Source organism: Patagioenas fasciata, chromosome 5 (assembly GCF_037038585.1).
Source record: "Patagioenas fasciata isolate bPatFas1 chromosome 5, bPatFas1.hap1, whole genome shotgun sequence".
In the NCBI taxonomy this organism is placed as follows: domain Eukaryota; kingdom Metazoa; phylum Chordata; class Aves; order Columbiformes; family Columbidae; genus Patagioenas; species Patagioenas fasciata.
In genome coordinates, this window is record NC_092524.1 from 55482621 (window position 1) to 55508102 (window position 25482).

Genomic DNA, 25482 nt, shown 5'->3' on the forward strand with positions numbered 1-25482 from the left:
AAGTATACTTGATGTTTTAAGATTTAAACCAAAAATTATGGAATTCTGTGTTTAATCAGTCAAGTCAAACTAAAGCGAGCATATAACAAAAATATGACAGAGAACTTTGACCCCTAGGCATCTCCTTCAATCTTAAATTGTCTAGAAAGCCAGGAATTCTTCCTTCGCTCTAGTGTATTTACCAGAAAACTTAAATTTTTTTATAGGTTATTAACGAATGACAATTTTTCCTCCCAGTTATTTCTATACTAGTTAAATAAAGCCAACAAACTTTACAGAAGGTACAGGATGCTACCGGAGCAAATGGTCCCATATGCTCATTCAGGTACTAGTGCAAGCTTCTATACTGTTAAAGCTGCACAGTATTTCGACTATAAATGCATTACTTGTTGTAAAAGATTCGTATTAGTTAAGAGCTGGCAATTTTGTTTTCTTATCAGTACATAAAGCATTTGATGGGAGATGTGGGAAACAGCGAGTGATACGAACAGCTTTAGGATAGCACTGTCTTCGTTTTGTAGAGCCTGGCCTTCCTGGAACACTGGTTTCCTCTTCATCATGTAAATCAAGCTCCTCCTCATATTTAACCGTTTCTTTACCAACTGGCATCAAATGATCATCCAGTTCACCTGAATATTATGAAAGTACAAAGAAATAGCATTAAAAACATCCAATCTTGGTTTCTTCAGATACTACGCAGTAGGTGTGATTGCTCATGAAAACACCTCACCTAAGTTTTTAAACTACAGTTAGTACTGCAAGGCTCCAGGAGTATAACTCGGGGAAAGTGTGATACAGGTTGATTTTTTGGCAACAATACTTAAAGTAAAAATATCTGAAATTTTAATAAAAAAATTCTATCATGAAAATATAAAATCAAAAACTCCTTTTGTCCATAAAAACTACCAGTGACTGAAATATTCATTTAAAAATCACTCACGTGGAGTTAAGCCAAGAAAGAGAGAAGAGTTATATTTCTGTATCATTCTACAAAGGGAATTACTACTGTTGAATGTGCACTCTCAAGACTGACCTGAGCCATCATGGTGTTATTCTTTGATACATTTACAGGTACAAATTCAGTGATCAAAAGCTTTAACTCAGACAAAATAAAAACACAAACACCAGACCTACACTTTTTTTTTGCTTAAAAGATACATAAATACTTCTGTACTTTATCAAAACACCCATAACACGGAATTCACTTTAAAACATTCCACAGTGAAGAATATGCTCCATTATATTTACTGGAGACAAGAGAGACCAAATAATCCTGCCATGTCCTATTTTTGAAACATGACTTATGATACAGTAGAGAATACAATCAATTTAGGGCTGTGTATTTTATTTATTATTTGTTACAATTCACTTTAAAAAACAAGTTATTTTTTTGGCTGCAGGATGTAGTCCCTGACCTGTAACCAAAATAATCTAGAGAACAAGACTTTTTGCCTTTATTAAGTATATTCAATGTCAAAATCTACATGTCTTGTACTAGCATTGCATTTGTTGTTTAAGACAAAATATATTAAATAACAAGATTGCCCTGGAAAAGTTATCTTTAGCTTATGAGGTGTAAGTTAAATTAGTACATGATCATATCACAAAACAAGGCAAGAGAAAGGAAGCTGCAGTAGGTGGCTATAGCAGAAATGCACATACATGCAGAACATCAGCACCATGTTCAATTTCTCAATTATAAAATATTTTTTATCAAAGGTTTTGCTTTTCCAGTTCTTACCAATTTTGTGCAGTTTTTCACAGCAAATAAGAGCTACAACTCTCTCAGCCAATCTTGCACAACTCATCGGAGGACCCTACAAACATTTAAATAATTCTTAAAAAGATCAGTTGAATAGCACATTACTCACTATGCATGTTACAAACAGTTACTTTGATTTAACACAAATGTATTAGGCGAGCAAACTTCATAAAAAATTACATCAACGACAGCTTCCTGAAGATACTCAGGCTTACGTTGTTTTTCCACAGAAGCCAAGAATACAAGTTTTTTAATTCAACATACTATTGATCTAAATCAATAAAGGACATTGCCCTACAATTGATACATGACTGTGTGAAAAAACAAGGTACTGGGAAGAATATCTAAATATTTTTGTCTTTGGAATAAACAGTAACTGCTGGAAAAGTGATTATAACACATACAAACAGGGATTTAAATACAGTTACAGAGTACAATACAGGAAAAGAAAAATCATGTGATTTTAATCAACAACAGTGAAACTAACTCTAGAAACGGCACAGAGATGTCTATACCAACACATTCACTTATTTCAATGTTTTTATTTCCCCAAATACCTACAACAATTGAAGCTCGAAGAGGTGAGTTGATTGGCAGGTAGAGAGTAGAGTAAAACGTATGATCAGGTAGTTCTCGGGTTTTACACTTGGGAGCTAGGTGTGTAAATGGATCACTTGGTAATCTAGCGCAGTACCTAAATTGACAAAACATTTTACAAATTATCAAAACCTGCAAATTAAAACCTAAATATATTTCAATAGAATCTTGCCTTACTGGTGTAAACACTACAGAAGATGATTTCGTGTCATATGGAGCACTGCAAGAGCACACTGCTGACTCATAATGAACTAGCTGCTGAGCAGAAGACCTCCAAGTCCTTTAGCACAAAAGCTGGTCTCCAGCAAGGTGGTTCCAAGGTTGTAAAGATGCACAAGACTATTCCATCTCAGGTCGCACAGTTTGCATGTATCTTTGCTTAACCTGAGTTTACTGTTGTCCTATTCCTCATTGTTCCCATCTGAATGGTGGCCTTACATCTACTGCAGTCTCTTTCCCCGATCACAACTTGGTGTCAAATGCAAATGTGCTGACGTTAAACCACAACGGACCTCCTAATAGCCCATGAGTAATGCCAGCTACCCTATGAACCTACCATTCCATCCTTTGAATGTGATTACTTTGCCAGGTTTTATCTACTAGGCAGTCCACTGAAATGGTCTGCATCTCAAGAATTTGGCTATTAAGGTACCATGGTAATTTCATTGAAAGATTTACTTAAATCTCATTCGCTGCTTTTCATACAGTCAATCACTTCATCACGTAGGAGACAACAAGGTGGGTCAGCCAAACCTGCCCTCAATAAAACTCTGTTGGCTGCTGCCAAACTTATGTGCCTGGAAACAGCTTCCATGAGGACTTAGTCCATTATATTCCATACGACTAAGGTAAAATTACCCAGTCTGTAGCTTCCTGGATCCTCTTCCTTATCTTGTTTGAAGTGCCATAACTTTTACCTTTTCCTGTCACTGAGGACCTCCTCTAATTGGCATGGCCTTACAAAGCTGGTATTTGGCAAGCTCCCTTGGAAGCAAACCATCCTGTCTTGTGGACTTGTATTATATATTCAGCTTGCTTACTACATTCTTGTTTCTAAACGTGACAACAGATTGTTATTACAAATGTGAATAGCAGAACCAGAAGATTTTACTTCAGTTTCAACAAGCGTTTTTGTTTGTTTGTTTGTTTTCTGTGCAGCTTTTAATTAAACAGGAATCAGAATCACTAAATTTATTACCAGAATGAGAACCTCTGTAGGATAAAGACACAAAAAGCAAATTATCTGTTCAAACCAATCCAACCACTTTCTTTAGGAGAGAAGATCCTGTCAAGATTCCCAAGAGGAAATGTGTACGATGCCCCAGTCTGTGCTTCCATGTTGCAAGACAGACTAAGAAACTTTTTATTCAAGGACAAGAGGTAAAAAATAAACATGCCTCTTACCTATTTATGTGTCCAATAGCCGTGTTAATAGTAACTCTTGGACTGTTCTCATCTGGCCTCAAGACATAGGGTGGAAATACATCATCATCATCAACAATGGGTTCTGTTTCGGTTTCATTGGTATCAACAGATTTTGAGCACTTGTTTCTGAGGATCTTAACGTTTCAAGAACAGAACATGATGAGAGATTTTTGCCTTAAAAACCACTATGATAAATTTAACAAAACGAGGCGCATTCCTTTGACATCATACCTTCTCAATTGCTTTGTATGTCTTAAGATCTTCTTCAAAACTTTTTATTTTGTCTGTATCTGCTAACATGATGTAATTGGAAATGGGTGCTCTAGCTCTTCCTTTAGACTGCACATAGGAACGGTATTCTGTAGGCAGATCAAAACGCACCACCAAGTTGCATTTTGGTATGTCAACGCCCTCTTCTACAATACTAGTAGCAATAAGTAGGTTAGTCTCATGTGCTCGAAATTTTCTAAGAACCTGCAAAAGTAACAAAGACAAATTTGAGAGATTAGTCTGAGACCTGTTTCCATCATTGGAACTATATTACTACTAACCCAATGCAGAAAAATCAGATGGTTGATGATCTGGCTAGACACAAACGTGATTTTACATCAAGTTTTAATTCCAGTTTGTGTAATATGACATCCAATTTAAAAGAAAAAAAAAAAAGAAAGCCAAAGGTTCTGAAGGTACTGCTAGTTTCAGTCATTTTTCTTCAAGTTACCTCTTCCTGTTTCCTGAATTCCACTTCCATCTGCTTGTTACGAGGCTGGTTCTTGCCAATGCCATGTCCAGTTATGAAATTGCTACTGATGTAAGCCAGTTCTGGATCTTGCTTGCCAGCTTCTTTTATCAACCTAAAAATAACAGATGTGTTTTTAGATGTTACACAACCCGAAATATGGAAGACAATCTTTTGCTTGCAAGATCTACATCAAAAGTGAAAGCATGACAAGCCATGCTCACACATAAACTGACCTTAGGCTTCTCCAAAACCCACTAGTTCTAGTGAAAATCTCTGTAAGGACAATAAAAGACAGACTGCACACACACACAGCATGAGTGTGCATGCATCACACACATTTCAGACCTACCATGTTAAAACCATATGTTTTTAAACCAATCTATTATTCTAAGGCTCTCTGCTATTAAGGCACCCTACCCACAAGTGCTTTAGTTAAACTCATTTTCTGTAAATTATGACTGATTTTAGCAGAAAGACCTGTAACTCCACCTTCAAAGTGTGTCTCCTCAATATAACATGTTAATTTTTAGGTTCAGCCTACCCGGTGAGAGGTTTACTACTCTTGAAATTAACCCGAATGTATTCACACACAATTGGAGGATTTAATCCAATTATTTAAAAGGAACACTGAAGAGGACAGTGAGGATTTTTTTTAACTGCAATCTTGAATGTTATTGGTATTATTAAAGGTAGGTAACAGGTGGTGTTTTTAAAACAGATACAAAGACTTCTGCTTTCAGATCCCCTCTAAGGGAGTCAAGAGGCAACACAATGAAAATGGAAGGAAACTGGGCTCGACCATATACACTGAAGAAAACAGTAAGTGAGCTACTTCATTGGTTGCATGCAATAATAACCAAAATAATAAAAAAATAATCAAAGAAGTAGTTTTTTGGTTTGGTTTGGTTTTTTTCCCTCTAATTTGTAATATGTATATATGTACAGTGGCCATTGCTAAAGGTCTCTGAAGAAAGAGATTAGCTCTAATCACTGCTTCAGGGAAAATTCCTATCCCTTTCTCCCAGAAAATACAACACGTCATGAATTCTGCTCTTCCTCTGTCACCATGGACTTCATAAAATGGGATTCTGGTCTCTAAATACTACTACCATAATAAATATATTTTAAGAAAAAAAAAATATACCTCTGCTTTAACTTAGTTCTGTATAATGATCCACACTGGATCACTGGAAGCTTGAGTGATTTTGATACACTAATTCAAACAGTCAAGACTCCCTTATTCAGCTGCAATCAGCAGAGGCCCTAGAACCAACTCTTCTCAGTTGAAGGGAGCCTACAGTGAGGTTTCCACTGAAGGTTTTCAGTCTTCATTCCAACAGCTCACATCTGCTGATCATCCAGGTATTTTGAAACCAGGTATGTTACATGAGGTAAAGGAGCATTTTGTAAGTCTGCTAGCTAGCTTTCAGAAGTGGATAAAAATTACATACGGTTTTATTTTTTGCTGCCAATAATCTGTACCAAAGGTGCTTAAAAAATGGCAGAATTTGGTTACCTATTTGATGTAGAAACAATATTTTCTCAGGTTCATCAGCAGTTAGGATATAGTATAGTGCATAAATCAGTCTAAAAGAACGCAATGGGAAAAGAGTATAATTTAAATCACATTCGTGACTTAAAAGAAAAAAAAAAATCACAAGTCTGTTCCCTGGAGGATAATGAAATACTCATTTCAGCTCAGCAGAAGTTTATTAGAATCTGTTAATGTTATTTCCTCAGGAGGCATTAACAGAATATGTTCATTTCACTGAATGGCTTAGTTTGCCTCATACTGCATATATATGTAAATATATGTCTAAATGCAAAAAGGCAAAGAAAAAGATGAAGTTCACAAAGCACACATTGGTAAGTCTGTCTATCAAAGAATATATTATGCATCCAAACTATCGACTCAGGCAAAAAGGTAACAGAAGGGTCAGATCCAGATGTATCCAGAATGCAATAAACAAACTGGATAGGAGAGCTGGTACTCTATCAAAACAATCTACCACCCCCCACACCCCCCAACTTTAAAATAGAGGTCTGAAAATACAAGACAATCCCTACATATTCATGATATTAACATCCATGTGCTGGCAGCTGAGTCTGCCTTTTTTTTTTTTTTTTTAATAAAAAGCATTACCTATTTAGAACAACTGCTGTGTATCTTCTTTCCACAAAAATAATTCCACATAAAATATTAGTAAAGGGAGATGGGAAATTAGTCTCTGGCTTCTCTTTCTCCTCAATTTCTTCATCCTCATCATCATCTTCAGAATCACTCCAAGATACATAATTATCCTGATTTCTATTGTTATACCATTCAACACTTTCAAACTGCTGCCGTTCATATGGTTTATATTTGCGCAAGATTTCAAGCAGCTTTATTACTTTAGGGGTTACAAATTTCAGGTCAAGTGAGGCAGGCGAGAAATGCTCTTCACAGAGTGCATGTATTTTCCTTAGGAAAGTGTCTGTAAACAATAAAAATTTCCTGTGCAGCTCCTCTTGTTCGTGTTTGATATACTTCTGTAGCTCTCTCACCATCATCCCAGCTACCTTATCTGCACACCAGGGTCCCAGAACAACCAACACAGCTCGACAGTCTGATAATATCTACAACAAATGAATTCAAATATCAGTTCAAAGAGTACATTCATGAACGATTCATTTAAGACCAGTATCTTGTTTCTCATATAGCACAATCTTTATACGGATTATGACAATTGTTCTTTTACAAATATATTCAGAACTCTGCTTTTGTTATTTAGACAACCTTGGGAACTTTAGCATTTCTACTGGAGCAAGTCTTTCCCTCCCCCCTAAATTACTACAATTAAACTTTGAACATTTCTGAGTATTTAAAAAAAAAAACGTTTGAAGAATATTTTAGAATGTTGTGGAATTGTAATTTGGAGTTTAACTTAAGACAATTATGCTAAAAAGACGAATAATTCTTGAGGCAGCTAGACAAACAAAGCAGAAATTATCTTTTATATTTAACATAGAACTAATAAGATTAATGCTTTACAGGACATTTTAGTTTGTTACTGGTACTTGCCATGGTTTCAAAAGTATCTAGGCAGAAAGTTAGAAGGTGGACTTAGGGTAATCTTAACAAATCTAGCCTCTCAAAGCAAAAAAATTGGGGGTTTGTATGTGTGGGTGGAAGAGCAAAACCAGGGAACTATACCATACTCAAAGAGCATAGTATAGGCACTTGAGCACCCTCAACATCTTATGCCATGGCAAGTTGTTTCCTCCTGAAGAGATACATGGTCAAACAACAAACTAAGAATCTAGAAATATTGATCATATTATTAAAAAGACTGAGGATTTGGATGTACTATTATAGTTCTGTCATAGTTCTGTTATAACAGTCACTATGCTACAGTTTTCAGCTGCTGTTTTAATTTCTCTCCCTTCTTCCCTTCTGTGAAGAATAACAGGTTATCATTCTCTGTACACTATCCTCCCGGAGCTTTGTTAGCTGTAAGACTTAAATAAGGGCAATTTTATCTAAACTAATTGTAACTCCACACTGAGGCTTGATGACCAAGGCACCCCATGTTGAAAAATTATTTCTTTTTCTTAATATGAGTGCCTCCATCCTCTTGGAGAGCTACTGGATCAGAAAACAAGCATAGAGGGTTACATGCATTACAAGCATATCAGTTAATCCACCTTTCTGGACTATGCAAATCCCAAGGATTGCCCCCAGCTGTCAGCATCCCCTATGTATTTTGGCCTGTTATATTTTAGCACAAAAGTAACCAGGACTTCCTTTTCCCATGCAGTTGTGATAGGCTGCCTTAACTATCATCCTTCTGTTTGGCTCAAATGATCTTCTGAACAGTGTCAGAATTCTGGGTTTCTATGAACGTTAAAGGAAACTGGAGTACTTTGGGCTGAAGAAATACAAATGTTCTGCAACTTCCTCATGGACTATTATAGAAATGTGACTCATTACTGATTTCTTGTTAAACAAGAGACTTACATACCTACATAGTTGTACCTCAGGAGGCAATTCCAACCCACAAAGCCCAAGAGGGTAAAAAGCTGCCTGGACCCCATGTGTGAGAGGTCCCTGCTCACACACCATGCATCCTGGACTCTACTCTGCCATCTCACATGACAATGTAGGGGCAAACACATAGAAAGCTGGAACAAGCTTGAGATTCAAATTCCATTCCAGCAAGGTGCGGCACTGGTCCAATATTGTTCTAAGATAAGCTGTAGAAATTGCAAAATTGTAGAACTATGGCTAGAATTTTTGCCTGAATTCTTACTTTATCATCTTTTAATACACCTGGGTATGGTTCTCCCAACTGGTTCCTGAGGCATTATTTTCTCTTCTGTACTGAATTATTCAAGGTCATGGGAGATCATGGAGAAGTTCTTGACTTCAGTAAAAAGGACTCACAACATCAGGGTGCAGAGCTATTTTACCACCTTAAGCAAATGTGAATATCAAAGTAGATGAAGTTCTAATCAACAATTGACAGTCGAGCCCCACTCATTTAGGAAAACACCTCCACTTTTAGTGAGTATAAAAATCAGAAGTCTTTTTCCTCATAGTCCAGGACGACTAGCTTAGAAAGTTCTGGTAATGTAACATACACAGCAAAGAAAAACAATAGCAAGATTTCTATTCTCCATTTTTTTCACATAGCTTAATGTCCTTACCTGCTTAGAAATTAAGGTAGAATCTCTTTCTTTTGAATGTACAGATATGTTGCAGTCATTTAGAAAAGTAAGTGCTTCATCCAGCTCCTTCAGTAATCTTCCATACAACCCACTTTTGTCAGTATATGGTCCACAGTCTACAACAATCTCACACGGCTGAGAAGTATATCTTAATTGAGGGCAAAGATCAAGTTAAACACAGCTTTTGGAAGCCAGAGCTATTTCAGCCTGTTAAGATTATACAGCAAATAACAACAGCAACATGAAATGCATTGGTGTACATTTCTCACCATGAATTAATAATGATGAATAGTTAAACAGTTAATACTTTAAAGTAAAAAAAAAAAAAACACCACCCCAAATACTTCATTCTAAAATACTGTTCTTTCTAGTACACTCCCTAAAAAAAGTTTAATATCACTATCTTCATTTCAAATATTGGGAAATTTAAGGCAAAGCAAATTGAATTTATTTGACCATCGCCTTCACTTTTGGTTTTCCAACGTGTACTCTTTTGGTATGCCAAACAAACGCAATTCATGTAACGTCAATTTAGGTCTATTATACACACTTACACAAGCAATTGCTCTTCTTGAATAGCAGAGATACAAGTGAGAAATTCTTAAAAGCAAATGGTTCACACAAGTTCAGAAAAATGCATTTTATAAAACAGCCAAAAAACATCTGTTCCAGAACATGAAATAACCATCTTTGACTTTGAAACTCAGTTCATACAACACAGTACAGGTGGTGCAAGAAAACATGCTACACATGAACGATTCCACAATAATTTCCCTCCACAACAAGTCATCATTCACAGGATTCTACACTCTGTAAGACGACAGAGGAAAAAATCCACTTGCTATGCTGCTTCAATACTGTTTTTACCGCTTCCTCACATCTCCCTCTGTCTTTCATCACCCTCTAAGCCAAGGCTACTCAGCCAAAAAAATAAAAAAAAAAGAAAAATCATGGAACTCTTCTGGCATTAAGAACATCTTGTACCGTGGATGTTACAACATTTCACTAAATTAAATAGTAACATTCTTGCATATACTAAACACGAGCCATTTATTCTCCAAGCAGAATAAGGTGCACTTCACAAAGTCAAAAACGTGTAACATGATTCTTTTAGGTTGGTGGTGTGTTGGGGATTGGGATTTTTTTGGTTGGTTGGGTTTTTTGTTTGATCATCAAAGCCAATGGGTCTTTGATCTAACGTTAAGGAAAGACTTACTTCAACACCGGTTACTCAAAAAGCAGTTCAACATGCCCTCCCCATCCCAAATAATGGCATCGCATACACACAAACTTTCTTAAAATTTAAAAGAGGAAATATTTCTACTGGCTTAGTTCTCTATCCAAAATAAAAACGCAGGCATCATTTTAACGGCCATAATTGTACAACATACCTGTCTAAGACCACCAAATCAGTTGCAGTTTCAGCATTGCTCTTCAAAATCTTCTCCAGTTTCTGGATCTTCTCTTCTAACTCAGCAGGATCACACTTCCCATTTAAAATGGAAGCTGTTAATCCCAAGATTCGAGGACATGATGGGTAACCCTCACAGATCTGTGAAGTGAAACAGAATAAAATACCTTAGGACAGTTATCATGCAAATCTACCATCAAGCTAGCAGACTACAAACTTAGATGCTTAGTTGGAAACTGAATAACATTTAACAGCAATAATTTTTAAATGTAAATATTTACAATCTGGAAAAATATAAATAAATAAACAGCATTGCACAGAATATCCAACATTTCTAACACACATATAATACTTCCATACCATGTAAAAACTAAAGCATCATCTAAAAAAATGAAAGAGACACATGCTGTAGTTGAACTTGAAGAAGGATTTGGGAAGGCCGGGTTTCTCGTGCTGTATAAACCAAACACCACATGGAGCCAAGAATATCCCGAAAGAGGCCTACAAGAATCTTTAGCAGTATCTTAAAAATCATAAAAACTGGTTAGTGCATCCCATTCTCAAACTCAAGTATTTTATTAATGAATTTACACAATTCCCCATATTCCATAAATTTAGTTTCTCTGTTAACACCAGATCGTTCTTTAATGCCCACTGTAAAATAAAATGCACTAAATACATTCTTTTTCTATCTCATGATATCACGGAGGTCTTAATTCATTACAGTAATTCCACAGTTCCAAACATGCTAAAATATGGTTCCACTAATATTTTTCCTTGGTGACAAATGCTGCCTTAAAATAGTTTCCACTTCTCCAACCCTCCCACCTGACCCCTCCTCCTCTAACAATTATTAAAGCACGCAATGGAAACCAACCTTCATAATTTCACGGTATGCATGATCCTGGATTGCAAGATGGCACTCATCAAACACCAGAAGATTAATATTTGACAGGGATAAATATTCATTTCTCAAAACAGTCAAAGCAACATGACATGTCATAACCAGAACCTAGTTTGAAACGAAAAAAACAAAGAAACAAACAAAAGCATCAGTATAAGAAAAGTGCAAGCTGTCTCAGGCCAAGGAAGTAGAAAAGCCGCCTGCAGGTCTTGCTGGACAGTATTAGCAAATATCAAATCGTGTTCAACTACAAACATCAGGTAGAGACAAAAGAGAATAAAACATTCTCTGCTTGAGAAAGTTAGCTGTCTGAAAGTTTTATACGTATCTATCTCCAGTCACATGCCAATGAAAAAAAAAAATACAACAGATGATATCAACATCAGCCAGACTACACAGAACAAATGTCATTAAATCCACAACAAGTTAGTGTTCCTTATGTGTCCCACCATCATGTCTCTGGAAAGAAAGAGAATTCTTCATAAACTTATAACCACCTGCAGCTGTAAGAGAAAAGCTGGATGTTACCTCAATTCTTTTTAAAGGAAAACTCATTTCTTGTACATTATCACAGATAAAAAGTTGAGTTGCTTGATAAAATTATGCACTACTTTTATGTTAACTTTGAACTCCACTAAGTATCGTAACACTTCAGCTTGTCAGAGTTCCACAGACATACTTCACAGGCCACTAAGAAACAAAAAAAAAAAACCCAGAAATTACAAACAATTGCATAACTGCAAGATATTTAGGTCAGCATTAAAAAAAAAAATAACAAAGATTCAAGAACCACAAAGGAAAAATGTTACCATTAAAACTGATGACTTTCTATCTAAAAAGAACTTCACACAAATAGCATGCCCAAAAAGGCAGAAAAAAAATGCACACCAAAGAGGATGTGCTGCATCCCCAGAGAACATTCAATTTTATAATCTGCTTTATTACCTAATATTTAAATATTTTTTAATGGCAGTTAAAATACACTATGAACACTCAAAGTTTCTCCTGCAATCACCACCATCACAAACCACAAGTCAGGGAGACTGAAAACAAAGGATTAAAAGGACAGCTTTTTAAAAACAACCTGAGAAGCCCTATACATGTTTTGCCTCAAAACTGGTATACAAATAATACCAATATGCTGAATTTGTTAGAAAAAAGAGTTCACGTATAATTGGAAGACTCTGTAGTCGCTGCTTATATTTACAGTTTATACTTAATACATTACCTGATGCTTAGAGAATTCCTGACTCCACTTCTCTTTTGTCCATGATTCAGTTACCTCTAAACTTGAATACTCTCCCACTTTAAGATCTGAATGTGTCCTGACAGCTGACACTTGTTGAGCAACTTGATTTGCTTAAGAAAAAAAATGCAAAAAAGACTTCAATCACATAAACATCTTTCCAGACATAAATTTTCAAGATGTGTATCATATTACCTAGTAGCAAGTTTTGTGACATAATCTTTAGCTTAGACTAATGTTAAATCAGGTGTATGCAGCAACTGCCTCCATGTAAAAAGCCGCAGCAAGGAAACAGATTGCTGAGTAAAATGCACTTCAGATTCTACATCTTAACTTTAGAACAGGAGGCAGAAGATGTCACAGATAAACAGGTTGTATTAAATGGATTATAAGCAAAAGATTAAATGTATTACATCCTTTAATCAGTTTAGCATCCTTGCTGTTCAAGACTTTATGCAAAAGTTTCTCCCATCTTTGCTTTCACACAAACTTCTATTAAGGAATACTCCTTGGAAATATTAGCAGCATGTTTAGCAACTCAGTGTCCTTTTCTTCTTACCTGAGTTGACCAAGAACACAGTTCTTTTTCCATTTTTGTTGAAATCTCCCCTGATCTGATAGGACAGCTCTTTAGTGAGTAGTACTGCAATAAAAGTCTTCCCTGAGCCAGTGTTTAAGCAGACTATTGTATTATGATCCAAAGCTGCTTCAAGCAGTTCAACCTGGTTTAAAAGATAATAATGACCTTATTTGCAGAAATGCAGTGAAAAAGCTGACAACAAAAATAACACAAGTGTTAAATAAACTACAGACAATTTAGTAGTTTCTTTAAAGATCCTTCCAGTGCCATAGACTATGTCTCCTTCATAAAAAACTAGTTTACAAAAAAATATTAACAAACATTATATATAGTCTATCTTCTAAATCTAAAATCCTTTAGTAACACAATTGGCTGCTGCTTTAAGCAGCTTTCTAACTATATCATTTTAATAGACAATTCTGTTGCTAGCTAGACACATTCTGTGAAGAGGTTAGAGTTCTTAAATCTAACTGTATACATCAATTCAGCCAAATAAACAAGTATATTAGCTCAAGGTGATCTAAACTCTTCAGTAATACTAACCAAATGGTAGCTTTCCAGCATGTCTGCAATGCAAACAGGACTGAAATTCTAGAACTCTAAGAGGTTTGCTGAACAAAATGAAAACCAAAGTGTCCTGATAGGGTTTCTGACATTACTGAGCTGCTCTGATCAGTATGTGAACCAAAAATCCAAGATTTACCATGTAGAAGACCAAAGATCAGAGGCCGAGGAGACACGATTGTATGCACACAATCAAGATGCACAGTGTAATATTTACTGTGCTTGTCCCTAACAGCATTTTGCAGAAAGCAGCAAGAGAATACTCAGCTTAAAATCTCCTCTGCTCTTTAACCGAACTGAGAAGAGGGAATAGGGGATATTAAAAATGTAGAACACAACCAAGCTAAAAAAGAGACACAGAATTAACTCCCAATGGGTGGAGCTGTGAGAGGGACATGCCCAGACTGTGTGCAAGACCACACATTCTCCAGCTGCCCTGGTGCTTTTTCTATGAAGTTGATAGATTTAATTGTACTTTTTTTATAACATTACTGTATTAGTATTATCACTAGTACCTGATATTTTCTTGGCGTGTAAATGTTATCGTGAATTGCTTCTTGTTGCCATGGCAGTCCAAAAAATGGACCCATTGGGGAGGAAGCAGGGGTCATAAGCTGCAGTCCCGCCATGCTGAGGGATTGCAAAGCAGGGCTTTTCATTCATTCATCCAGTGTTTCTTTCATTGCATTTTTGTTCCAGCACAGCCTACTGTGAGAAGAAAAAGAAACAGTATTAGATATGTCACAATATAAAGCAAGAACAGACAATTTTTTCTAAGAAACGGACAGTACTTGATTTTACTTCCAGTAAGTGCTAAATTTCATACTATTTTCAGCAGAAAATGTTAATTTTAAATTTACAGGCACCTTTCCAACTAAATATAGGTGTTTATCAAAGTACAAAGAAATTCGAAAGGAGTTGTACTTTATAGGGTAAAGTTTATTCTAGCCATTTCGATTTATGCACATATGTTTCAGAATGAAGTTCCATTTATGTTTTGACAGAATCCCACTTAAAATATCTTTAAAGATTTTTTTAAAAAGCTGGTTTAGCTTTACTTCAAGAAAGAAGAATCATTTTTCTAGAACACAGCCATAAATAAGGATCACATTTTCCATTTTTCTTTCCAACTAGAAAGTCCCTATGACCAGTTAAAAGCTTTAAAAACTCACATGCAACAGTAACTTTATTCTAATCAACGGGAAAAGAATAGGAACTACACAACAACCTCAGTATTTTCAGATCAACAGATTCTGATAACGTTATCTGTTTAATGAACAAGTTATCCACCTATTTCCAGAAAGATATTCTAACTGATAAACACACAAACCATTCACAACTTGATAACAGTTACGCACTGGAAAACACTTTCCTACTACGGCTATGAAAGTCTTCATCACTGTTTTTTTTTTAAAATGTTTGCTTTCTCTCAGGAATAATCAAGGTGAAAACCAAAAATTCTGCCTTGCTCGGGAAACTAAGTCCTGACGATGCAGAAAAATATTGCTGAAGTGTAACACAAACATATGGCATCAAATCTAAGAAACCTGAATATTTCCCCCTCAAATCAGATACACGCCCTTTTCAACAAAACACTTTCAAGATAGTTTTTCTCAAAATTCCTCCATGCTCTATATTCATTTTAGCATCAATCTGAAAATGATACCTACATAAAATTGACAAATGCTTTCAAATGTAATCATTCATTAGAAATACATGAGGAAAAGGTAATTATCATTCTACTGCATAGAAATGTCCTTGCTTTTCTATATAACAGGAAGGTTGGTTAAGTTTTAGAAATGTGCAGCAGAAAAAAAAAGTATGATATAGTATCAAATAGAAAATATTAACCACTAATAGTTTGGAGGAATAACTGCTTTGATAGTTTACAAATAAAGCAGTACAAATTTTAAAAAATAATCATTTATTTTTGTATTTGTACCAAGATCATGAATTTTACTTAACACAGTTTTCAACTAACATTATAAAACACTGTAGCTCTTTGTTGTATATTCACAATTTTAAATTAAAGATTATAATTTGGGCCATGTCTAAACACTGATTTATATTCTAACTCCACTAATATTAGATAACTATTGGAAGCTCTGACAAAAGAGATCAAACTGATTCTCTCTAGTTTTCCTCCTCCAGTATATCTTGTAAATTACAGAAAAATTAATACATTGAATTACACGATCGTTCCTCTTGCAGACTCATACAGAAGTAAAGCCACTTTCTAAAAAGTAGTCAGAGTTAAAGCTTTGTCTCTTTTTTCTTTCCCCAAAAGGATGAGGGTGTCCTGAAGGATAGTGTGGTTAAATAACATTGTTCTGCTTCATTCTAAGTAATGATTTCTCTTTTGAAGACAAACATTCAGTAGCAAATGCTACTTAGTGAAAGAGGGAAAAATTCTTGAGCTTTGCACTTCCCCCCCCATTAAAAACAGTATTTCTTCACTAAGAGAACTGTGTTGATACTGCAGGAATCTTGGTTGATATTTTAATTTGAGCTTCAGACAAACTGTCAGGGTGAGAAGACCCCAAAAAGAAGAGATGTATTCAAATATTCCATTGTTTAAAGAAAAAAAAAGGAATTGATGTACATTTTTACAAGATATACCAAATAATGGTCTTGACATTTTATCTGATTTTTTTTTTTCAGTTGCTTTTGTATGAATCTCTAAACTCATGCAAATCTTCTCATTTCCTTTTTCAGTCCTGTAACCTAAGCTACCATTTCAGCCGGAGTTTTTCAGATTCAAACAGATAAAATGGATCAATATGATACTGCTTAATTTAGCTGCAAACAGAAAACAATGTAGTCTACACACACCATAAAAATCAGTAGTACATAGTTATTTATTTCAGTTATAATAAAAAAAAACTCCTGTAAACTTAAAATTTTTGTCTTACACATTTTAAACAATGCACACAAGCACATGCAGGTAATGTTCTAACAATTCAACTGGTTACATCATAGAGCATTCAAGTGCGGAACAACTAAAAGATGTTTTGATTCAATCCATCTGTGGAACTACTTGCTCCATGGCTGCTCCTCCACCAAGACTCCACAGGTCTGGGTCACAGGAGAACCAGTAGCCAAGATAAGCATGTACTATACAGTGGTATATAGCAAAGACAATCATCCTTGGCATTCTGATCTACAGAGTATTTGCACATCTAATGTTAATCCATATGTGACTAATCAAATTAAAGCATTTGCATGGCAAGGACAGTAGTCCGATATACATCTTCCCAAGCTTTACAGTAAGTTTTATGTCTGAATGCTACATGAAGCACTAACTTACTGAACGATCTAACATAGAAAATACTTACTTGACTAATGGATGAACAAACAAAAAGAAAGGTGTAAAATATAATAAACTTCAGAGCAGAAAATGAATGTAAAAGTTAATTTACAAAATGTAAAGTATTCACTGAGGATGTTCTGTACATGGGGCATCAAACCCATTTTCACTGGGGGCCACATCGGCCTCGTGGTTGCCTTCAAAGGGCTGAATGTAATTTTAAGACAGTCCTAAAATTAGTTTGACACCCCTGTTCTATATTAACTAGTGCAGAAATCTGCAGTAAAGCAAATTCTACTTACACTATAAGCATTCAGGGGCAAGATGTGGTTTTGCCCAAGTGAGGTCAACATACAAGATTTCCTACATCATCTGGTTTCTAAACCTGCTTTTACAAGTATACTTTTTAAAAGGATTTCACTTTGTCTGTGATAGTCCAGAAGCATTACAGAAGCATATTTGTGAATATTACACCTGCAACTTTAGTTCTCTTAGAGAACTCAAAAAAAACTAAAAAACCAAACAAACAAAAACCAAAACAAACCACAACTGTCTCAGACATGAGTGAAAAAGTTTCATTTTCATGGGAAAAGCCTTTGTCTCCTCCATTTAGCAGCTGGTATCTAGGATACCTTGAAAATTAAGCATTGAGATTTCTGCTTCCAACTCAAAATTCAAACTCTCTAATCACATAAGGACTCAGAAGGTCTAAAGTAAGGAAATACTGTCAAAACATATCATTCAACAGGATTAATCAGAAATCTCTTCTATGTTATGCTATAACATACAATACAGCTGCACCAGTCACTCCTTATGTGTTATCCTTCAAAGACCTTCACCGCATGCACTGCTTAACAGCAGTTTTTATATTTGGTCTTACAATATTCTTAAAGGGAAAAAAAAAAATCAGATCTGTTCCCTTTCAAGAAAGGCAAACAGAAGGCATAAATGCTTACCAAGCTCAACTGTAAGCATTCCTTTATGAACCAGCTTCCCTGGTTTTCCCAGCACAATAATCAATATTCATTGTGAATGTTCATCTTGAACTAGAAGAATTTTAGTAGTTCTATTTTTGATACAGGACCAGTCTTCCAGCACAAGCAGAACACTGGTCTCCAATAGCACACCAAGACATACTCAAGCAGCAAAAGTTGCTTTCCATTGTTCAGAGAAGTTTCATTAAAGAACTTATTAAATGAAGATTACACTGATGCTCTAGATTTGAGAGAGCTGCTTCTGAAGCATTTCTAAAAACAATATAGTATAGTTAACAGCTGGAATCCCTGGCAGACTCCTCCTGAATGTCTGTATATAGGAGAGAAATGGAGTACAACATGACACTTAGCAGACTCAGAAAAACACACAACCCCTCAAGTCCTTCATCTAGTGTTCATCACCAGTATGACCAAGCCTGGATTTGAGGCAAAAGCCTAATAAACATTTTCTGTTGCAATTAGTCTAGCTCTATCAACAGAGGCAGCAAGACCCGGTTCATACCAAAGTTATGCTGCTGTACACTGTAAAAGTCTTAAGTAAAAGGATTATACCACCATATATCAGCACAATGTACATGGGCTGTAGGGAATTTAACAGTACAGAAAGAAAACATGAAGAAAAAAAACCAAACCAACCACAGTTTTCTAGCATCTCTATAGTGACCAGTACACGAAGCATTCACAATAGAAGTTTAGAAAGGGGGTGTTTCAATTTTACCAAATATAGACATGTAGCCTGATTCTGGAACAAACTATTTTTTTTAAAATGATGTGTAAAAGGCCCTGTGCAACAGTCCTAACTATGTAGTTTCTTAATCAGTGGTGCAGAACTGGTGCTATGCAGATTGCTGCTCTTTTACCTCCTTAACACAAAGGACAAAAGATAAAACATGAACTGTGTGGCACCTAAGATGAAACACAGCGTGAGCACCAGTAAAACTGGATACATTTCTGTCTTCCCTATGTTAACATACTACCTATTTTTCTTTTACATAGCTTTAATCAGACAGCCTCTTTTCCCATTTTTGCTGAACTCCTAATTCAAACTGAATCATGTTGCCAAAACTAAGGCCTTAATAATTTACCCGTTACTTACTTTCCTCACCATTGACTTTGTTTCTCTTATTGCGAACAACATATAAATTCAATTCTAATTCCAAGCCTCTCTCTTGTATCTTCCCTTTCCTTTTTTTTTTTAAATCGATTGCATTTCACCAATACAACCATATTTGAATATAAAACCCACAAGAAATATTTAAACACACACCCTTTTAAAAAATGAATGTATTTCTAATCATATTCAGCTTCATAAGAGGTATCAAAGCATGTGTTTAATGACAAACATACCTATGCCTCTGCTGTATCTAACCTTCTATGGATAAAGTAGTTAATTTCATTATTCTTTCCAAAGAAATTCACAGTAAATTTCTATAACATCACACATGGAAGTTACTTTAAGGTCCTGAAGAAGCTTTAGACATAAAATAGGAGAATACAGTGAAGTGATACACAAAAAGCTGCTTCTTTTGTACTACAAAGCACAGTCTTACCGTTTTAATTTCCGCAGTCTCTGTGTTTATGCTTCCCGAACTGCATTTTGACATCATGATATCAGCTTGTAGATTAATCACATAATTTGCAAGCTTCGCCTCTTAAAAACAACAACAAAACCTATGAACTATAAAAATGGTTTGAAAAAGGAATTAACTACAATAGCAGGAATAACTGTAGGAATGCAGTTGCTTTTAAACATTGAAATATCTCAACCCTACACTATAAGTTGCTAACAGAAAATGAACTACTTAAGTCCATCCTGAACATTAATTAGTATTAGAAAAGTTTAAAAGAATGCTTTAAAGGCTAATTTTTCATAGTATAAATGTGCAAGGAAAGCATACTTCCCTAATTCTATTTACAGCTTACTAAAATAAAGATAACTGGTTCATGAGAGAAATACAGTAGTAGTATGTTCTACGTAATTTTGTTTTGATAGATCTAATTGTACTGTTTTTATTATGCATCTGTATTTTCATTTCACTTCAGTTAAACATTAAAAAAATTAAATAAAATCTGAATGCAAATTTATTTAAAGTATTTCAATTTGAAGCCACAGTTAATACAGTAAACTCATGAAAAAGCAACAATCATTTCTTCCTAAGTAGACTAATACATGTTTTTTAATAACAAGAAAAATATTGTACAATAAAGACTTATTTGCATAAAAATACATTTAGCTATACAAGTAAAATTAGGAAAGATATGACAAAGAATTTCATAGATATATCAGCCATTCTATAACACAACTTAAAACAAAAATACCAGATATAAGCAGATCTATCATGTTCTCAAAGCTCTAAAATAAAAAAAATTACACAATATATTCACCTAAACTATGAGTTTTCCCAGACCTGAAAAGAGATTCTGAAGTCAATTTTTTTTAAATCAATACTGAAAACTTATATGCAAAATGGATCTTGATGAAAATTTCTACTCCAATCAGTTCCATAAAGTCAACAAGAAGGACACTCCCAAGATTACTTCAGTATGTTCAATTTTACCTCAAATGCTGATGCTGAGCTTTTCCAGAGTCTCCAAGCCTGTAATTTTGTTTCACCCTAGGTAACCTAAAAGGCAATATAAAAAGAGAGCATTTTAACATGAACTGCCATAAAAATCAATTGTGCCATGTGGTAGTCTGCTTTCTTGCATTTTAATATTTAGCTCTGTAGCAACAGCACATGGTCCTTCAAAATCTAATTATCGTATGTCCTTTTTTGGCAAAGGATACAGACAGTCAGTGTCTGAAAGATCAGCCTCAGAGTGGTCAGGAGATATTTGCATATTTTCTTTTATCTGCTTAAGTAATTGCTAGCTGTGTCCAACTAGATTTAGTTTTTCTCCCCTGTGCTCCCTTCATGCATGTTTCACCTAATACAGTAACGAAATCTTGAAGAAACTTATCATTCAACACATTTATTAAAAAAAATCTTAAAGAATGTGTTTCGAGAAAACAACATAAAAAGTTATTGCTTTATTTTACAACAAGAATATGTAGGGAGCGCAGCACAGAAAATCTGATGAGTACTGCATTCGTGTACAAAACAGACCTGCAGAAATATTATTCCCAGGGCTACTCTTTAAATTTGTGTTTGCACCATACACGCATCTTTTTTCTGCACAAAAACCAGCAAACTGCTTTTAAGACGCAGTGACTAGAACTTAAATTTATTATAACATGTTCCTGTTATGCCAAGGTTATTAATTTATTCACCACCTCTAAAACACGAACCAGAATATATATTCCATTGAACCAAAAAAATCGCCTAACAACAGGAAACTGTCACATCTCCTGTAAAAAGATACTCCCCCTTTATATCTGCAATAAAAGCAGAAAGGAACAACACACCATTCAGTCGTCCCCCCCATATAACAAATATGAACAGGGAAAACCACATTCAACACTGCCAGTAAAGCTAATGCCATATATTACTTCAAACAGCAAATTTACTTTATTCCCTAAACATAGATAGCAAACAAAAAGCATACAGATCAGCAGGCAAGATCTGGCAGAACCCAAAAAATTTTAATTCTCCAGTAACCCCAACAATTTCCTTTAGCACATCAAAGCCGCAAACCAGCAGACTGAAGCTTTAATCGATCGGCAGCCATGAATTACAGTAGGCCTGTTCAGTGCCGAAGCCAACACGAAACCAGACAGGCCACATTCCTGAGATGCAGTCAAGTTCTAGTATAAAACAAGGCGCTGATACCATTAGCATCTCAATGCTGCCGCTGCACCCCCGGACAAAGGCGGGGGGCGGGGGCGACCCTCCCCCCCGCGGGCACAACCCGCCCGGTCGGGGCTGCCGCGAACACCCGCACCGACCCACGCACCTCCGACACGCAACTCCGCACTGAGACCCGGCAACAGGGTCTTACAATAAAAATACCTTTTTAAAAAATAAAAATAAAAACACACACCACCAAAAAAAAAAAAAACCCACAACACAACAAACAAAAAACCCAAACAAAACAAACCAAACACAAACAAAAAAACCCCCACACAACAACAAACTATACATCTCATTTGACTCTACACTGACTGGGGATCTTGTTAAAAGAAGGCAAAAGGGATAAAAATTGAAAGTACGTAACACTGAAACTGGTAAAAATCAGACTTCTGGAATGTCGTTTATTGAACAGTAATGCCACCTTCTATTTAAAACAAAACAAAAAACCAAGAGCTCTACTAAGATCAACATTCACATATTTTATCTAAAGGTAGAAGACGAGAGTTCCAAGGTAACTAGCCATTTGCAGCACCTACCTCGACATACCACAAACATACCAAATATTCCAAGAATAAAGTAGCAACATGGAAAAAAAAAAAAAAAAAAAAAACACCACACAACAGTTCCTATAAAGACATCAACAGAAGCAGCTGAGAAGTGACATATCGGTCACTTCTGCAAATCTTCACCAAGATCTTAAAGTATCCTGGCTATTTGCTACTTAAACATTTGCTAATACAAAACCCAAGTGTCCCAATCTGTCAAAGAGTAAGCAAAAGGATATATCAACAGGTTTTATTTTTATTTCCTGGTTTTGTAATTCAGTATTTGAAAATAATCACGTTAATGTGATATCTAATTGTGGCTATTAAAAAAGATTGCCAGAAAAAGGAAGACTGAAATTTTAGAAGCAAAAGACCTACTGACACCCATCAGCCAACAGGACTATCGATGTTCTCATTCTTCAACATCTTCTTCAGTTTGAAATTACACAATTACTCCCCCTATCCCAATAATAATGTTACTCTTTAATTAAACCATTATTCAAACTGTTAATGACTTGAAAAAGAGGCTCTTATCTCGCAAGAGGAACTATAAATTGGACTCTTAAACTCACAGTGGAGCTACTATGAAGTGAATTATCTTCATCCAAATACAAATGAATTCCAGTGTGAATCAAAAAGTCCTGCACCGCATCAGAGGGGTTATGGTTAAAAACTACCATTAGGATGGGAGGAAGAAGTCCATCTGGACTGGCATCCTGTCTCTCTCTAATTACAGTTGGTCGCAGATGCTGGAAGGGGGGAAAGGGTGACTATAAAACAGGACTCATCCTTCTCTTCCATATGTTATTCCAGCATCCTTATATTTCAAATATTTTTCTCTGGTTTATTATGGTACAAACAATAAAGTTCGTCAGAAACCACAGCACTAACTCCCTACTGCCTCAGACTAACTCTGAAACAAAACGCTCTTAGCGTCCAAGGAACTAAGTCTTCTCCATGACAGGCACAAAAAAACCCCTACACTCAGGACACATCTCACTAGCTATCTAAATAAGAAAATCTGAGCTATATGGAGACTGAAGAGTAAGCAGAATTAAATTATTCCATGTACTTTTTTTTTTCCAAGCTGCTGATTGAAAACTAACCCACAGAAGATTCACAGCTAAATTTACAGATCCTAACTTACGCAGGTAACTATACTATTATATCAATTTCACAAGAAGGGATAACTGACCATATCTGTGAATTTATTTATGATTTGGTCCTCAACTTGGTTACCAAATTATTCACTTGTGATTATTTAATGTATTTAAAGGTTACATTCAATCCTTCCAGGCATCTATGTCTTTGGACAGGAAGGCAATTAAGCAGACATTAAGGACGGGATTTCTCTCTTCCCCAATCCCTGGACAAGCTGCGGGGCAACTACAGTTCCAAAGCACCAATTATTCTTCCTTATGATAAGGAAAAGAAGCAGCTGTCCCCTGAATACAACCCCATGTGGGGATTTCAATCCCATGATTTGCATAAACATAAATCTGTTCTCTCCATGTGGCAAAAAGTCATGCTCCCTAAAACAGTTTTCTGTTCTCTGTGCCAGTACATCAAAAACTACCAGAAGTCCTACATTACAAAACATTTTCTCTGAAGTCATTAATTGTATGATGCAAGACCAACAAATATTTGGGGGTTAAGTCACCCCCTATAATTTCTAAGTCTAAAATAGGAGTTCAAATCTCCTATAGTTGACCATAATATCAATTTACGTATCACCCAAGAATCAGTGTAGAAACAGTTGGCTCATTTTGGGAAAAAAAAAAAGTATTTGTTATTAACAGTGCATCAGAATAACTCATCTTAATGCAACCTTGAAATACAGAAGTATTACGTACTGATTAGCACATTATTTACTCCAATTACATTTTGAGCTTTGTAGTTTTTAACCTGTCTTCCTAAAAAATTAAAGCTGCTCACCAGTTGCACTATGTGTCTACACATGTTCTTTCCCTGCAAAGAACTTGCAGGTACACTACCCAAATTTTCGTGTGAAGCTGGGATTAAGTCAGTAGTAAGTTCATAAAAATATGTAGTGTAAGAGACTATTTTTGCTCCCAAATTCAGAAGACATCCAAAGCTGCTCAGATGCCACAGAATCCAATCTCCTGAGACATAACATCATAAACAACCAAACAAACATAAGTAATTGATTCCTTCATTTATTGCAGGAAAAAGAAAAAAAGAACCATTGGTAAGACATACACCCACCTTTTTTTTTTTTTCCTAAGAATATGTAAGAATATTTAAAGGTGTCCATGAAAATGCTCTGTGGATTACAGTGTTACAAGGGCTCTTATGCAAGATGTGAAGAACAGAAGTCTCATGTTCTGATTGCAAGAAAAGAATAAGTGTGCCTGATTGTAAACTGATGTGCATTAATTCTAGAATTGGAAAGGTAATTAGAAAATAAAATTCTTAGTATCTTAACCTACATTTCTGGCTAACCAACCCACTGTACAGAGCAGCCAGAAAAGGCTTTTTATGTTGAGCCATTTCTTGCTTAAAGACCTAAGAATCAACCAGGTCAGCATTAATTATCCATGTGATGATTATCTCAAATCAACAAGTGCAACGCATTCTGCAGCAATAATGGACCAATGTTAAAAAACTAAGTCCATGGAGCACTTTATACAGATTCCAAGTATTCTGAATTTTCTATTCATAATAGTTAAAGTATCTCAACAGTAATTAATGCTTCCTAGTAGAGTCAAACTAAAAGGAGCTGCAGCCTTTAAGGCAGAGGCTTTTATATCCTACTAAAGCACTAGGCCTTAGCATAGAAGCAGGTACTGGGATCGTACACACCTAGTTGAATACAATAAACATACTGTTAAAAAAGCTACAGCATTTTATAGATAGTATTATTTCCCTCCATGTAAATATATGCA

General features: G+C 35.5%; 1 protein-coding gene across 8 annotated transcripts in view; it reads right to left on the minus strand.

Annotated features, from left to right (window-relative positions):
- DICER1 (dicer 1, ribonuclease III) overlaps window positions 1–25482 on the minus strand; it is a 63938-nt gene that overhangs the window by 24095 nt on the left and 14361 nt on the right. For 5 of the 8 annotated variants that reach the window (XM_065839312.2, XM_071809602.1, XM_071809604.1 and 2 more), the window contains 15 exons: window positions 20799–20864; window positions 19791–19891; window positions 14454–14646; window positions 13354–13516; window positions 12777–12907; window positions 11522–11656; window positions 10625–10785; window positions 9213–9381; window positions 6670–7142; window positions 4506–4638; window positions 4016–4258; window positions 3764–3918; window positions 2324–2456; window positions 1742–1817; window positions 490–629 (listed from right to left, as the gene is read on the minus strand). In XM_065839312.2, coding sequence (XP_065695384.1) covers window positions 490–629; window positions 1742–1817; window positions 2324–2456; window positions 3764–3918; window positions 4016–4258; window positions 4506–4638; window positions 6670–7142; window positions 9213–9381; window positions 10625–10785; window positions 11522–11656; window positions 12777–12907; window positions 13354–13516; window positions 14454–14597 — 2256 coding nt within the window. In that variant the 5' untranslated portion in view covers window positions 14598–14646; window positions 19791–19891; window positions 20799–20864. Of the gene's footprint in view, window positions 1–489; window positions 630–1741; window positions 1818–2323; window positions 2457–3763; window positions 3919–4015; window positions 4259–4505; window positions 4639–6665; window positions 7143–9212; window positions 9382–10624; window positions 10786–11521; window positions 11657–12776; window positions 12908–13353; window positions 13517–14453; window positions 14647–19790; window positions 19919–20798; window positions 20865–25482 lie in introns of those variants that run through there. The other 3 variants (XM_065839313.2, XM_071809606.1, XM_065839315.2) reach the window with 3 other exon arrangements.